Source organism: Pteronotus mesoamericanus, unplaced genomic scaffold (genome assembly GCF_021234165.1).
Source record: "Pteronotus mesoamericanus isolate MK-2021 breed Mesoamerican mustached bat unplaced genomic scaffold, CSHL_Meso_final scaffold_99, whole genome shotgun sequence".
Lineage (NCBI taxonomy): Eukaryota > Metazoa > Chordata > Mammalia > Chiroptera > Mormoopidae > Pteronotus > Pteronotus mesoamericanus.
The window spans coordinates 2644977-2660727 of record NW_026555330.1 but is presented as its reverse complement, the minus strand read 5'-3'; the positions used below and the strand labels follow the sequence as shown (position 1 = coordinate 2660727).

Here is a 15751-nt window from a genome sequence, read left to right as displayed (position 1 = left end):
ATTCATTTTTAAATGGTTTGGTTTTTCATAGTTATCTTTTGATACCTTTTGACCAATGCTCGTTATAAGCCCGGGTCACTTAAGTTCATTTTTACAATTTTTTAAGGTCCTACCACAAGCACAATTAAGCAGTAACCATTGCAAACCTATTTGGTTGTAGCGAACGTTATATGTATGTGCATTTTCTTTTTGATCTGAGGCAGGTCAGCTCTACATTCCTATCTAAAAAGACAAGAAAGCGGGGGTAACCGATCTGGACGAAGCCCTGATAATCCATTCAGTGGAGGTAAGAAGTGGGACACTCATAGACACACATAACTAATGAAAATGTGCATTCAGAGTCATAAAAGCACCACAGTGGGAGGCTGTGAATTCTTGGTATCAGAGACTTGACCTCAGCTAGGAACCTCAAACTGAAGTGTAACAACATACTGATCCGTAAACGCCACTCCTGGTAACCTAAGCTTCTTTTTAAATCTCTTTCAAAATCTGCTCAGTTAAATACACCTAGGTTTAGAAAGAAAACCAGCATTTCAGCTGGCTTATTTGTTACAGAATAAGTTATAAAACAATGTCACTGAACCTCAGATCAAAGCAGTTCAAAATGGCACCATTTAGTTCTCGGTTCGCCCCCATATTCCTCTATTTTAGACCCTTACTGTTTACTGAGGTTTGTTTCTCTTCCTGCAGTACCTCAGGAGTTTGGGTCCAGCGGGCCTGGATGCCCCGTGGCCGCAGACTCACAGCCCTCCAGCACTGTCCACATATTGTCGCTGTTGCTGAGGCTCCGCCAGTGTTGCTGTCATCTTTCCTTGCTGAAGTCGGTAAGAAACGCCTTTCGCTTTGTACCCAGAGCCACTGCTGGGGACCCATTTCAGTCCTTCCCTCTAGGACCCAGTCTGCTGGATCAAGGAAAATGGGGTGTAGGGGTGTGTGGGGTTTGGGTCTTGGTGGGGCAGAAAAGAGGATACTCCTTATTTTACTTTGTTTTATATTAATCTTTATTGATCTTGGTAATTCCCATGGTGTTGAGAACAGTTTCTATTGTTTGTTTGGTTTTAAATAAGTTTTTTTTTTTTTTTTTTTTTTAAAGAATGGAAAGTGGCATTGTGTTAAAAAGGAAACTATGAATACTTTGGTATTTTAGGATGCTCATAAAGCTAATTTAGTTACTTTTTTTCCCCTGCCATCAGGCAGTATTAGGGCTTTTAAGTTTAATGTATGAAAACTCAATTATTTATACAATTGTAAAAGTTGCCTTTACATTGGAGAGAGACATCCATAATTAGGAGGGAGTATTTTATTCTTGTGAGGAGTTGTGGTAATGTGTCTTGATTATCAGTGGCTTAATTAACTGTACTGTCCTAGTCGGGGGAAAAGAATGATCATGTAATCTGTCTGGCATGTCACTAAGAAGTTCCATCACTTGATTTATCTTTAATCTGGTGAAAAAACTTGCACAATTGCATGTTAATCAGAGTTTCTCTGAGGAGATACTGATGATAAATTAGAAGACGTTTCACTGGGTGGAGTGTTAACGGTCAGCACGGCATTGAAAAGTCAGATGGCTCGCTGCCTCAGGGACCCACCTGTTCCTGCCGGCCCCCCCTCCCCGTCTGTCCCCTGCTTAGGCCCTGGACCCGACAGAACTGAAGAGCGAGGGCCTGCTCCTTTCCCTGGAGGAGCAGCTCGGTACTCTGACCTTGTCCGAGCCCCAGCCCTCAGAGCCGGCTTCCACCGTCTCCCTTAATGGCGAGTGCTTCAACACGGAGCTTTTTGAAGACACGAGAGAGAGCACCAAGGTACTGTCACCTCTGTTCTGGAGGAAGGGCTTGGACTCACATGTTTGGCCAGGAGGGTACAGCCATTTGATGGCAGAACTAGGATTGTTCGATGGTAGCTGGTCCAGTTCTCCCTTTACTCCTAAATTCTGATCTTATTTCACAAATAAAACTCAAGTTACATAGTGGCCTTTTGGGGAGTGATTCGGCTCAGGCATGAAGGCAGAATTTCTGCTGTGGGTCACTGGGAAAGGAGCCTATCAGGCTTATGGCAGCAACGGCCAAAGTGAGCGAGAGATCTGTTTCGGGCAAGCTTTAAAGGAGAACAACAAAGGCTGGACCCTGGGGGTGGTTTAATACATCTGGGTGCCAATTGCTTTGACTTGCTGAAAGCCTTCCATCTGCAAATGATGTTTCCTACCAGCCCTCTGTCTTCATTAGTCACTCTGTTCCACTTCCATTAAAGGTCCTTAGAGCTGAAGAGCCTGTTAGCAGAGGACCGAGATAATGCTGTAACTTGAGTCCTGCCTTTCATCTTAAACCCATTCCCAGCCTCCACCTCTTTCTTCAAAGGCTTTGTTTACAGATGTAACGAGAAAGGAGGTCACTGCCAAGGGAATGGTGTTACTCAGAATATGTTTAATTAAATTTTAAAAATATTTACCTAGGTCTTTACCAGTAATAACAGAGAAGCATAAGAAGAGCACCATATGTGGCCAGACTTTCTGTCCTGGTGCCTTCAAAGTTAGCTATTGGGTTAAAACTTATACTCCTAATAATTCACGTGCCTTGTCTAATACTCAGGTAATATTTATTCACAAGGATTTTTAGCATAAGCCCATTAATAGTTTATGCCACTTTAGGTTGTTTTATGAAGAGAAGGGAGTTTTCTTTGGTAATGTAAACCTAAGCTCATTCTGCTTAAGTAACATTCAAGCAGAATGTTACTGGAATTTGATCCCAGCACATGGACCATGAATCCTGCTCTCATGACAGTTTTCTCTGAATACCCATCACCATCTTTTTCATGTGGCAATCAGAGCACTTTCCAGAACCTTGAGTTGCCAAGATATTACACACTTCACGTACCTGGTTGCTTTCTTCCTACTAATTCAAATTGGGACAATACTGTGACTCGCTTGCCGCCCGGGCATCAGCATGTTTGTTGAGACTGAGAAGCGGTGGCCTGTGGGGGGAGTCTGCAGGTAGCCGCCGCCGTGACAGCAGAGTGTCGGGGCAGAGGGCGGGTCATCTGGCTCAGCCCCCTTTTCCTGATGAGGAACCTGAACTCTGAAGTGGGAGTTCCGAAGTGATACAGTCATGTGATGGTAGAGGAAGAACTTTGTTCATCCTCGGATTCTTAGTCTAATTTTCCTCCTCCTCCACCATTCTGAGAATGAACTCTAGGGCCCTTGAGAGGCTTTTGAAAGGCCGTTCACGTTAGCAGTCAGGAAGAATGAACTGAGCTGCTGTCCAAAGGCATGCCCATGTGTTCTCACTGACTGATCCCCTGTGGACTCGAATGTACCCTGAGGGGTTTTATAAATCTCCAGAAAGCTCGTTTGGAAGCTTTAGCAACTGTTCCTCGGTCTGGACACATCCTCTTCTTCAACAACATTTAGAGCGGAAATTCAACTAGATAAAGCTTTTTCACTTTCTCCTTCCACAAATGTTAGGATAGTTCCTTCTGTGATCTAATAATGTGCTAGGTGCAAGGTACACAGAAATGAACCGGATTCTGCCACCTTGGAGCTTCTCGAGTCATGAAAACAAGAGATGATTAAATAAGCAGCTAATACACAGTATGAAAAAGACCATGGTAATAGAAACAAAATGTGCCGCAGTAGCACGTAGGCAGTGGGCACCTAACCCATACTTGGGGGGCTAGGAAGGACTGTTACCAAACAAAAGGACCCGTGAGGGGGTGCCCAGATGCTATTACCGAAACGACACCCTCCTTCCCCAGGACCTCTCGGTTGTGGGTCCTTTGCCAGCCGCCCTTGGAATTATGGCTCTGAATGGCAGAGTTTGGTGAAAAGGAGAGGAACTATTTATTCAAAAGTTTTACAGGTTTGATGAATGGCTAAATGTCACCCTTAAACCTCGAAATCCCTTCAAAACAACCACCAGCACACACACCGTCCTGCCTTCCCCCCTTTGCCCAGTTAGGCCAGTCAGGCCAGTCAAGGGTACCGTCCTTCAGAAGAAAAAGAACAGAAGTCCGGGGCTCCGCTAGGCAGGCCTCTCGCGGGTCTCAGCACCATCCACTGCGTCGCCGCGATCTCCAGCTCTTAATCTATAACCATGTGGCACCTTCTCCTGGCCCACTAGCAAGAGTCCTTTCTCCCCTCTTTTCCTGCGTGGTCTTCACGCTGTTCCCCAGAGTCTGTGTCCCTCCATCTCTCCTGCAGGCCCCCGTCTCTCCTCTTTCTCCCCCAGTTACATTCTATATTAAGTCTTTGAAACCTTTCTGATTAGCTTTGGTGATATGCAAAATAACCCTCTTTGCATATGAGGAATGAAGCTATCCTGCTATTGACATACAAACTGTCTCTTAGTGCCCCCCCCAAGGCTCCCATCCCCCATGGCGGCCCGCCCTGGGGTGGGGAGAGTACATTTTTCTTGGACACCCCAATCTCTGGACCCTGTTACAGATACCCTTTGGGGGAGCTCTGGCTGTGCCCCGTTACAGGACCTCCAGGAAGAAGCGACATTAAGTTGACATGTAAGGGTGTTCTAGGCAGGGGGAACAGAATGGACAGAGATGAGACAAAGCATGGCTGGGGGAAGAAGAATTTTGGTATGACAGGAGTGTCGTTTGAGGAGGGCTTAGCGAGAGATGAATCTGGAGACGCAAGCAGAGGCCAGAGCTGCAAGGGCCGTTGTGAGGAGCATGGCTTTTATGCTCAGGGGGAGGCCACTCAAGGGGCTTTCGCCAGTGGAGAAAGTGACAAACTGATACTTTGGAAGTAGCTCTCCAGCTGCAGAGGGGAGAGTGGAGCAGAGGGGGTTGAGGCCAGAAGCGGAGAGACCATCCAGGGCACCGCTTCAGCCATCAGACGAGGGACAATGGAGGCAAGTGCTTAACCCTACGGCTGTGAATACCACCTTTTCCAGATTTCATCTCTGTTGGCAGAATTGGAGGCAATCCACCGAAATTCAGGGTCCCAAAAGAGGTAAATGTGTTAATTTCGTTATCCCAGTATTGCTTGTAAAATAATTAAAGAAAATCTGGTATTGCTGATAGTTATAAATCTTAGCTTTTTATATCAAGGACCTTGAATCATGCTCCGCAGAAAACACTGAGGTAAAAGACATGATTTCTGTGATTTCTAATTAAAATATTTGTGGCACTGATTTAAAAGGAAAGCCCTAGAGGCTCAGAGTGAGCTAAGCCTCGGAAGGAGTGTTTAAAAGTAGAGAAGTGCCCGAGAAAATCCAGGGAGTAACAGAAGCAAAAGACGGGAGAGCTGTGTGCGCAGACAGGGAGCCGCTGCAGAGCCGGGGGCATGGTACCAGGGGGTCCGTTTGTTGTTTGTTACCACTGACACGTGTGTTACACGTCTGCGTTTGTATATGGGAAATATTTTGATCTAAAATCTTAAAAGTCCAGTTAAACAGCATGGAGTGGTTGAATGAAGGGAGTAGAGAAGTCCTGGTAGCTTGTTCCTATGAAAGGGACCTGTGCCCCTTTCCTGCAGGGCCACGGCTCTTCCGCGTGAACACCAGACGCACGGGCAGCCGGAGGCCGCAGTGCTGCGTGTAGTCTAGTCCCCGCTTTATCCTGACTTCAGTTAGCACCAGACACATCATAGGCTGGATATGGAAACAACTGGGAGCACTATAATCTTTTTAAAAATGTTACAATTGATTTATTTATCTACATTATAATCTTAAAACATGACCTAAGTGTGTGCCTTTCCCCCTTGGGTAGCAGAAGGCCTTTCCTCATCCACATTTGACAACTGAATGCTAAGAATTATAGGGGCATCATAGCCCTGCAGACGAGTTGAATCTGTTTGGGGGGTTGGTAATTTGTTTATTCCTTCCTTCCAGTGTCATCGTCTCTCAGTGGACCAGCATGCTAAAGGTTGTCGCGTTGCACCTGAGGAGGCACAGGCTGACTTTCACCACCATCGACGGCTCTGTCAGCCCCAGACAGAGGATAGACTTGGTGGAGGCATTTAACAGCTCCAGAGGCCCGCAGGTATGAGCCGGTCACATCGGAGTTATATGACTAAGAGCAAATTTTTCTCCGTTATACAGAGAATTCTAATGTAGCAGCTCAGTTTAAATATATTCATAGCTTTGATCCCTCCAGGTCTTTCTAATTTATTAGACATTTATGGAGTGCATATCAAAGTATGCAAATACTCTAAAGAGAATAAAATATGAGAGCTAAAAGGAGAGTGAGAGCAGACCTGGCTTGGATCAAGAGCATCTTTGTGGGGGAGGCAAGCCTTGCAGAACAGGTGGGATTCGGAAATGAGGAAATAGGGGGGGAAGTGGGAGAACGAAGGCATCTAATGACGGATAGTGAGAAGGTGGAGAGCATTGGGGAGTGATAGGCAGGAGCATCATAGCAGAGGTGGGGGCAGGGCTGCAGCCACTGATGGAATAGACAGCATCTGGTTAAAGGAAAGTTTACTGAGCTAACCACTCGCAGCCTTCTAGATGGAGCATTTGTATATTTTGGCAGGCACGCAATCTTTTGAAATTCATTCACCCAAAACATGTGAAGTAAGAATTTTTTCAAAGGCGAGGCACGTCACAGTTTCAAAGTAGTGCCTTTACAACAGCAGAAGGAAATATGGTAGGAACACAGTGCTCATCTATATTGATCTGGGGCTTGAACCTAAGTCAGAAGGAGAGGCGTATTATCAGACCAAATGCTGTGAAGTTAATGGTGTGCTTTCTTTTGAAGGTTATGCTAATCTCTCTTTTGGCTGGAGGTGTTGGTTTAAGTCTAACAGGAGGAAACCATCTTTTTCTTCTGGACATGCACTGGTAAGGACCTGGGACTTTCCTTGAGTCATCAGTGGGAAGCAGCAGGCTCGAGTGGTAGTAGGGCCTCCCTACGTCGACTGTGCTCTTTCTGTGTGAGGAGGATGCCTCTGCACACATGTGTACCAATGCAGACCTTAACGGGATGCTGGACTAGTTGACAGCCCTCAGTTCCTGAGCCAGCAAGGTTTCCAGTGTTACTGAAAGTTGTCCATTCATTTAATTGTTATTCTAACACCTATTTCCAGGGATGTAGGGCTTTCCCTTATGGTTAAGAGCTATACCCCTCAGTTCTATGTCTTCAAAATACCGTATTTCAGACATATTTGTTGACGTCCAGGGAACTCTCAACCCTGGAAAAGAGGGAGCAGCTACTCTAAAAGGAAAAGGGGGAGGAATTTTCTAACTTTGTTAGGAATACACCCAACATGCTGCCCTTGGCCTCCTATGTAGTAGCGCCTTTCCTGGAAGTCAGATAAATGAGTTAGCATGTGTTTAGGAAAAAGTGTCCGAATTAGCTTCTCCAGTTATGCTAGTCAGGGATTGCTGCACATCGGCCCGATTCTCCGGGCAGCCCAGGTGGGCACAAGCGAGCCAGCCTGTTATCATCCTGGAGCATGATAGGTCTTACTTGGGACTCCCCTATACATGGGAATGAGGAAGGCAGACTGGGAATTATGCTATTTTCTGAGTGGAGAAATGTTATCTAAGATTTTCAAGCAGTAAGGAGAGAGACTAGTTTGGAGCTGAGAATGAGAATCTATGGAGAAGGAAACAAATTGTCTCCTTAGTTGAAGCACAGGATATGGAAGTTGAGAAAGGTATTCGAGATCACTAGCTAGCTCTCGTATTTCCAAGAAGCAACCTGAAATGGAGAGGGTTGGGGATGATCATTTGCCCAAGATCACCCAGCTAGTTAGTGACTGAGTTTGAACTTGGTGTCACCGCTGTTACCTACAGGCGGGAACCAATGGTGGCGCTGAGTTCCTGTCAGCAGTGACCCCAGCTTCTCCTTAGGGGCAGGAGGATATCTGACACTAAACTTCTGCGGCCAGTGTAGCCTAGGACAGGGATCTAGAAACTTTTTCTCTAAATATTTGAGGCTTTGCAGGCTACATGTGTCTCTCTTTATTTCACAGGTTTCATATTCTTTATTGTAGGATTGTGTTTCTTTGTTTTTATAACCCTTTAAAAACATAACCATTGTTAGGTAGAGTCATACTAAAGACAGACTGTGGGTGGGATTTGCCTGTGGAGTTGGCCATGCCTGGCCTCGGATGTCAGCACCTTTGAACTTTACCTCTCTTCTACCAGGAATCCCTCACTGGAAGATCAAGCTTGTGACCGAATTTACCGAGTAGGACAGCAGAAAGATGTTATCATACACAAGTAAGTAAAGGTCACTCAGGCCCTAGGACCCTTCCCAAGTTATGCTTTTGCGCAAGTCTTTCTTGGCTAGTGTTTTGCTAGAATGCAAAGTATTTGGTGATCACTTGACTAATGATGTTCTGGAGGCACATCGTCTTTAGTGCTCACAGTCAGGAAGGGAACACAGGCGATTTGGGGATGACCTTGGAGTTGGCCTCCGCAAAGGAAGAGCAAGCTTGTCTATAATGGTGAGCCCTGTCTCAGTCCAGGCAGCCCATGCAAGGCCCTCTCCCTTTCTCTGTTGTTCTCTCTCTCGCTTACAACTTTTATTTTGACATAATTCCAGACATATAAAAAAAAAGAATGTAAGAATTCTTATAAGAATAATACGAAAAATTTCTGTAGGTGTGTATAAACATTTTTTCTGGACCATTTGAGGGTAAGTTACAGGCATAATGCTTATTTACCTGTTAATACTTTAGTGTGCATTTCCTAAAAATAAGAACATTTTCTTACATAACCACAATAAAATTATCAAAATCAGGATGTTAACAATGATACAATGCTACAACCTGAGCTATTTTTCCACTTATCTCAATGATCTTTTCAGCAAAAGAAAATCCTAGATCCTGCTTAGCTTTCTGTTGTCATCACTCACAACTCTTTTGTCTCCTTTTATCTGGAACAACATCTAGTCTTTTTTTTTTTTTTAATGTTTTATGACACTGACGTTTTTGAAGAGCACAAGCCAGTAGTTTTATAAATTATTCCTCTGTTGAGGATCTCTTTAAAAGCAACAAAGTCTGCCTTAATGCTACAGCCCTCTCTCTAGGTATGGACCTCTTTTTCTCCTTCCTTTCTGGGGCCACGTTTCCTGAATTAGAAATCACTGTCTTTACTTACTTACCTCCCATTCATTCCTCAACCTTGACCAGCTGACTTTTGCCCCTGTTGGTCCAGTGAAATTGCTCTTGTTAAGGGGCACCAACAAATTAGAAAATTTGCCAAAGATAGCCATTGTTACTTTTCCTGTCTTTAGTGCTCTTCTTACTTTGGCGCACCTTCCTTAAGGATCTTGTCTTAAGTACTCTAGTAACTACAAAGTCTGTATCTGCAGTTCCAAGACCCCGCCTAAACTACAGACCTAGATATCCAGTCCCTCCTCAATACCTGATCTGACCATTCACATACTCACCCATCGTTCATTCATTCATGCATTCATCTCATTTGACTCATAAAGCTAATACCCATTGATAACTTGCTGTGTAGTAACTACTGTTACACCAGGGATTCAGTGTCACAGACTGAAATTGTTTCTTCCTACCACCTCATAGCTATTTATTCTCTGAATTCTGGGTCTTTGGGAAGACTGCCACGGTTGAATCATGGAGCCAGAAGCTAGAGTCCTCCCTCTTTCTCACTTTTCACCTACTGAGTCCACTGATTTTATTCCCTTCATTCTCAGCCTAACTGCCCTGTCCTTCCTTCACATCTACATTTCTTCACATACATGCAAAGCGACTTGGGATCTGGCCCCACCGGCCTCTTGAGCTTCTGCCATTATAGTAGGGCATGGTGGACTCCTTTTGACTTTTGCCCTTGCCAGGCTGGATGACTTGATCTTCCTCCCACATAGCATGTTTTACAACTCAGCTGTGGTTTTTACATATGTTCCAGGCCATAGGGTGCCCTCCCCACTCTTCCATCTGGCAAACGCTTGCACATCCTCCAACTTACACATGAAGCGTTAACTCTCCCATGGCGCCTTCCCTCAGTAGCCTGGGCAGATTTCCTCTTGCTCCTCTTGTGCACTGGGCGTATTTCCATTATTGTTGTTTATTTTTATCTCTCATGTTCTCTTTGAGAGCAAGACTATATTAATCTCTCCATACGTACACATGGCATATAGTGAATTTTTAATCAGCAGTGGGTGAGTGAGTGGATGTCAACAGTGGCATTTCCTCAGTTTATAAAACTTGTTTTCAGTGTGAATTAGCCCCGAAAAAAGATACTCTATTTTTAAACCAGCCCACATACCTACCAGAAACTTGATAAGCTTCTGGGCCTTCTGATCTTATCCAGATGGAGCTTTTTGTGTGAAAGCTGGATCTCCACATTTTTTTGGATAGGAATATCTTTTGCTTATTTTGGCATTTCTCAATTACCTTGGCTTTAGAAAGAAAAAAACAATTGATTTGAGTCATATCATTTTAAACAGATATATACATAGTCAGCGTTGTTTGGATTGCCTAAACATAGAATTCTTAACCAAACCTAAGAAAGCTTAGATGAAGGAAGAAACTTCATTTAAAAACTACAGCATAAATAGAAGTGTGAACATGTTATTAGATATGCTGCTTTGGGTTTATGATTGTTTGCTTCTCTGTTTTTTAGATTCGTTTGTGAGGGAACAGTAGAAGAGAAGATCTTGCAGCTCCAAAAAAGGAAGAGAAATTTGGCCAAACAGATTCTATCAGGATCTGGAGAATCTGTCACCAAGCTCACACTGGCTGACCTCAAAGTCCTTTTCGGCATCTAACCTCCCGTTTATGGAGCTCAGAGCGGTGCCCCTCTTGGTTGGTACCAGGACATGGTCCTCTGAGCCCTCCTTGGCATCCCATTCACCACCAGGCCTTACGCCCTCCTCACAATAAGGCTTATTCTTATTTCCAGAATTGAGGATCTGTTATGTTAACCAGCTGCTCAATCAGTCGTGTTATTCAGCTTAATGAGTGACATACACCCCAATAAATGACTTTGGATAAAAGAAAATGTTTTAGCGTTAGATAATTGTGGAAAACACTCAGGGAGAACTGCGCAATAACTTCCATAAAAGCTCTGTTGCCACCCTGGCCAGGTTGCTCAGTTGGTTGGAGCATCATCAAAAAAAAGTTGTAGGTCCGATCCCCAGTCAGGGCATGTACCTGGGTAGTATGTTCCATCCCTGGTCAGGTGGGTGTGGGAGGCAACTGATTGGTTCTCTCATATCAATGTTTCTCTTGCCTTTTTCTTATCTGTCGGGCAGGGGCAGGGGTGGGGCGGGGAATGACGACCTGGTTCTATTACCTTTTCTAACACAGGCTCCATCCCATCTCTTTTTCTGTCCTGCCGATGAGGCTGCTCCTATAAATCTCTTTGTGGGTTGAGCAGAGAGTGGACCCCTTCGGTCATTCTTCTGCAGTGTTCTCACTTCTGGGCACTTCTGCCTCTTGGTTAAGATCAAAGAGGTGCTTTCTACGTAAAGAGATGTTTGGTGTTTGTGTCACCGTATCATTTAGTAACTGGTGTCTTGTCACTTAGTGTTATATCATTCTGTATTGCTGTCATATGTGCTAGTGTGTGTATCAATTTAATATTTCTATTTTTATAATATCTGTTTTTACATTTACAGTATTTGTAACATTTAGTATTAATGCTTCATTTAGTATTGTTGTATCATTTAACCTTTTACTGTTGTATCATTTAGCATTGGTATTGTCATTGGTATAATCTAATGTGTTTGACAGTGTAGCAGGGATAAAGCTTTTTTTCACTAAACCACATTTCCTTTTCCTGCTGGGTGCCCAGAGAGATTACATTTCCCCATCTTTACTGCAGTTACATGGGTCATGTTACTGAGTTCTCACCAAGGGAATGAGGACAGAAGCGATGTAAGTCTTTTTTAATCTTCCCTCTAAAACTTCGCAAATGATTCATCGGGCTGTTCCCTCCCTCATTGGCCCACTGGATGCAGAGGACCTGATGGAAGACTACAGGGCCCTAGATAATTCTGAAGCCTCTAGATTAGGGATTCTTACCCTGTTTTTTGGCCATGGACCCTTTTGGTTCCTGAATGGAACAATAACCTTCCCCATATGCACCTCCCTTGTCACGCCAGCTCACCCACGTTGGCTTGTGACATGGTCAAAAAATATATATTTTTTTTTAGTCACTGAGATTTTGGGGTTGTTAATATAGCAGCTAGTACTGTAATACAAACTCTTGAGACTTTTACATTTTGGGGAACTATTCAGATTTCCTTCTTCCCATTAGCAGTTGTTTCCAGTACACTTACAAAGAATTGTAGTTCCTCCTAGATAGAGCTGTTACCCTCCTTTGAGTTAGAGGAGGAATTGAAGTCCTGTGTTAACTCAGTCATGGAATGGACTGGGGCACTGGAACCTGTTTGAGCAAAGACACCTTCTAAGGACAAGGTCTAACGGCCTTTGGAGTCAAAGACAGTGTGGCTTGGTAGGAAGGGTTTGGTGTAGAACTTAGACTTGACACCAGTTGCAGGTTTACCTTAGCTGGGGGGTGTAACCTGGAAAAAACCCTTAACTTCTCTAAACTTTGGTTTTCACATTTTTCTTTAATCCTCTGAGGATATGTTTATTGAATTTTTTCTTCCGTTTTAGTAAGAGAGAAAAATACCAATGTGAGAGAGAAACATCAATCATTGATTAGTTGCCCTCCATACATACCTCGATGGGGGAGTTAAACCTGCAACCTAAGTATGTACTCTGACCGGGGATTGAACCCATGACCTTTTAGTGTATGGGACGACACTCTGCTCCAACCAACTGAGTCACTCTGCCAGGATGGGTTTCCACATTTTTAAGAATTTAAAATCAGAATTTGAGAACATAGCAGCTACAGTGAGGTTCTTGATAAAATCAGGAAATGAAAGGCGTATGATTACCCTCTAGGAGTTATGCTGTAAGATCAACACACCAGGGCAATGGTAAGTGTCACCTGAGAAGCGGCTCCCAGGCCAGCGTGAATGTACAAACCCTCTGCCATTTGCTGATTGTCTGATAGGGGGCTAGTTACAGATTCCCTGAGCATCTCCATTCTTTTATCTGTATGATGTGTGGATTATCACATGCCTCATTGTGCTTCACTCGGAATTCAGTAGCAAATGTACATGCTGTAACCCGTTTGATTAGACAGACAGTCGGCTCGTCAGTCGCAAGGTGCGTTAGATGAACACTGGCCGTGTCTGTTCCCAGCACAGGAGAGAGTTGCTAACCTTGAAGTTCAAGCATCCTTGCTTTTCGTTTGGAGATGGATGAAGGAATTACAGCCTGCAGTCTTCAGAGTCTGTGGACAAATGTAACCTACAGTAAGATTCCTTCTGGTATCATAAACAGTTTCTCTAGTGTTCCTTGTTCTGATGGTAAGCTAGCAAAGCCACCGAGCTGTGGCTTGGCTAAGTGTTCCTGTAACAGTGGGATGCTGCTGATGGGAGGTCGATGCAGCAAAAGTGGGAAGCACTGCCCTGACGGTGTGAAATACACTCAGCACGCATCCTAAATTCTCGCCCGGGGGTGAAAATTTCTCATGGATGAATTAATGTGAGTGGCATTCTGGTGACTATCTCAGGCCCACGTTCGTTTCAGTTACCGTGAGTCGGTTTTTTAAGGTCTGGGCGTGATGAGGGGTGTCTTTGCACCCCCTAGCAAATGGGCTCCATCCCACGCTGTAGCGGTCTAAGGGGGTGCTGCCTGTGAGTTCTGCCAGTGTCAGGCAGCCTCGCTCTGTGACACACGACTGCAGGTGCTCTTGTTCCGTCTGCCAGCCTGCTTCCCCAGGCACGGGCAAAGACGAAATGAGGTAATAAGTGCCTTGTAAAGTGTGACATGCCATATGAACACTAGTGCTGTTGATGTGGGACTGGGCCTGGGACTATGACACTCAAACAACAGCATGGGTGTGGCTGAAAGAGCCAGATGGTGAACATCTGTCACCAAAGCATGTCATTGCTGAGCACCCAGCTTACAGGGTATTTCCTATGTGACAGAATTGCCTCTGTGGAAGGTTCATGGTTGGACTTCTCTTTGGTCCAAATGATCAAAGATGGGCATTCGTTGTGCTTGCCACGGCTGGATGGGATCCTGAGCCCTTTACCACCCACCTCCGCCCCCGCCCCTGGACTCCTTCATTATGAACACCAGTAGGTAGAATGATGTCTCGGTGGGCCATGCCCCGTTTCTCTAGTAGCTGGGATTTAGAATGGCTCCATCGGGGTACGGGGTGATTTTCTCTGTCTCTGTTGCCCAGTGAAGTGGCCCTCGGCAAGGCTCATAGGTGAAACCAGATTCTCCTGTGCTAATGGGAAGACTAGGGAGACACCAGGGCTCCCTGTGCCCTTCTGGTTGTCTGAAATCTTGCTGTCCCCCATACTGCCTTGAAAGAATTGGGTTTACAAAGTGGGATCTTGTACTACGTGCTATGTGGCACCCAGCCCTAGGAAAAGACAATTAAGAAGTATACCTGCAGTCATAAAATGAGTTACAGTAGGAACATAACCTGGATTTAAATGTTTTAATAAACAAAAATGAAGTTTGGGTCAGTTATAGTACAAAGCACCATAGGATTCAGTAGGAGACAGAACCTAACTCCTAGGGAAGGAACAGGGACACAGACTCGCTACCCAATGTCTTTACTAGCTTGAGTCCTTTTTTCCCAGAATCCTTAGCTGAATCTGAGTGTAGGGAGAGATTATATATGAAAGAAAGATGGGGAGACCACTTCTACTGCCTAATTATTTATACATTAAAAATATATAGTAAATGCACCAGGCACTGCTAGGCATTGAAATTATAAAGCCAAAAACAATCCCTGTCCTCCCGAGGCTTGCTGTCTAGCGGGGAGACGGGCACTACTCTACTCCTCCGGTGTGACTGTGAAGGGGCAATGATGACACATGCCACATGGAGAGGTCTGTGTAGCTGCGAGGGCAGGCATTCGAGCTGGTTAGGGAAGACTTCTTTGAGGGAGTGATGAAGGAATTGGAATCACTATCTAGAAAGTAACAAGGCCAAGAGTGACAGGCCTCTTCCTATACTCTGCTTTTAATTAGCATCCACTTCACCCAACCACTTCTTCCCTGAGACAGACTGAACACACAGGTATGCATCCTCTGGAGTAGAGCTGAGTGACTGCTGCATTTAGAGATGAGAGAAATGAGTGTGGCCTGGCGGTATGTTTGTGTTTGTTTACCCAAGACAACCAAGGTGTTTATCCCGTTACCACATCCCAGAGGACGGAGACTGTAATTGTGGCTTTTTCTTACCTGTTAACACCAGAGGTATAACTTACATCATAATACGGCATCATGTTGATGCTTCAGTGCTCGCAACTCAAAAGGTGATTTCTGAAACTGTTACACTGGGGACAATTCCTAAACCCTCAGGCTTCTTGTTCTTCTCTTGAGTTCTGCAGATCATTCTTACTTTGCCAGGTTTTTTGGCTGACAGAGCAGCTAAATCAAATTGACTTTAGATTCCACTGTACCACAGGCCAAGGAACAGGGCCCTCCACCCAACCCCCACCACCCGCACAAACTTTCTGAATATTTGTAATAGAACTGTTGCCATTAATATTGCTTAAAGGCTAGGGCATTTGCCAAAACTTAAGTATCTTGTAGAGTATTCTATTACTCATCTACAGTAGAGTTATCCAATTACTGAAATCTTTTTCCAGCTGAAATGAAGGATAAGCTTTTTATCCTCATTTCTGAAATCTGATTCACTAAAAGAAAATGGGGGAAAATGATGTAAATACAATAAGCTTCTTCATGGCAAGCAATTCCCTAGATGTCTGAGGTCATTAGAAAA

General features: G+C 44.5%; 1 protein-coding gene across 1 annotated transcript in view; it reads left to right on the top strand.

The window, feature by feature from the left end:
- TTF2 (transcription termination factor 2) overlaps nt 1-10894 on the top strand; it is a 36175-nt gene extending 25281 nt beyond the window's left edge. The window contains exons 16-23 of the mRNA XM_054564733.1: nt 204-286; nt 691-824; nt 1632-1802; nt 4899-4957; nt 5838-5988; nt 6706-6788; nt 8100-8174; nt 10548-10894. Coding sequence (XP_054420708.1) covers nt 204-286; nt 691-824; nt 1632-1802; nt 4899-4957; nt 5838-5988; nt 6706-6788; nt 8100-8174; nt 10548-10692 — 901 coding nt within the window. The 3' untranslated portion in view covers nt 10693-10894. The remainder of the gene's footprint in view (nt 1-203; nt 287-690; nt 825-1631; nt 1803-4898; nt 4958-5837; nt 5989-6705; nt 6789-8099; nt 8175-10547) is intronic.
- The last annotated feature ends 4857 nt before the right edge of the window (nt 10895-15751 follow it).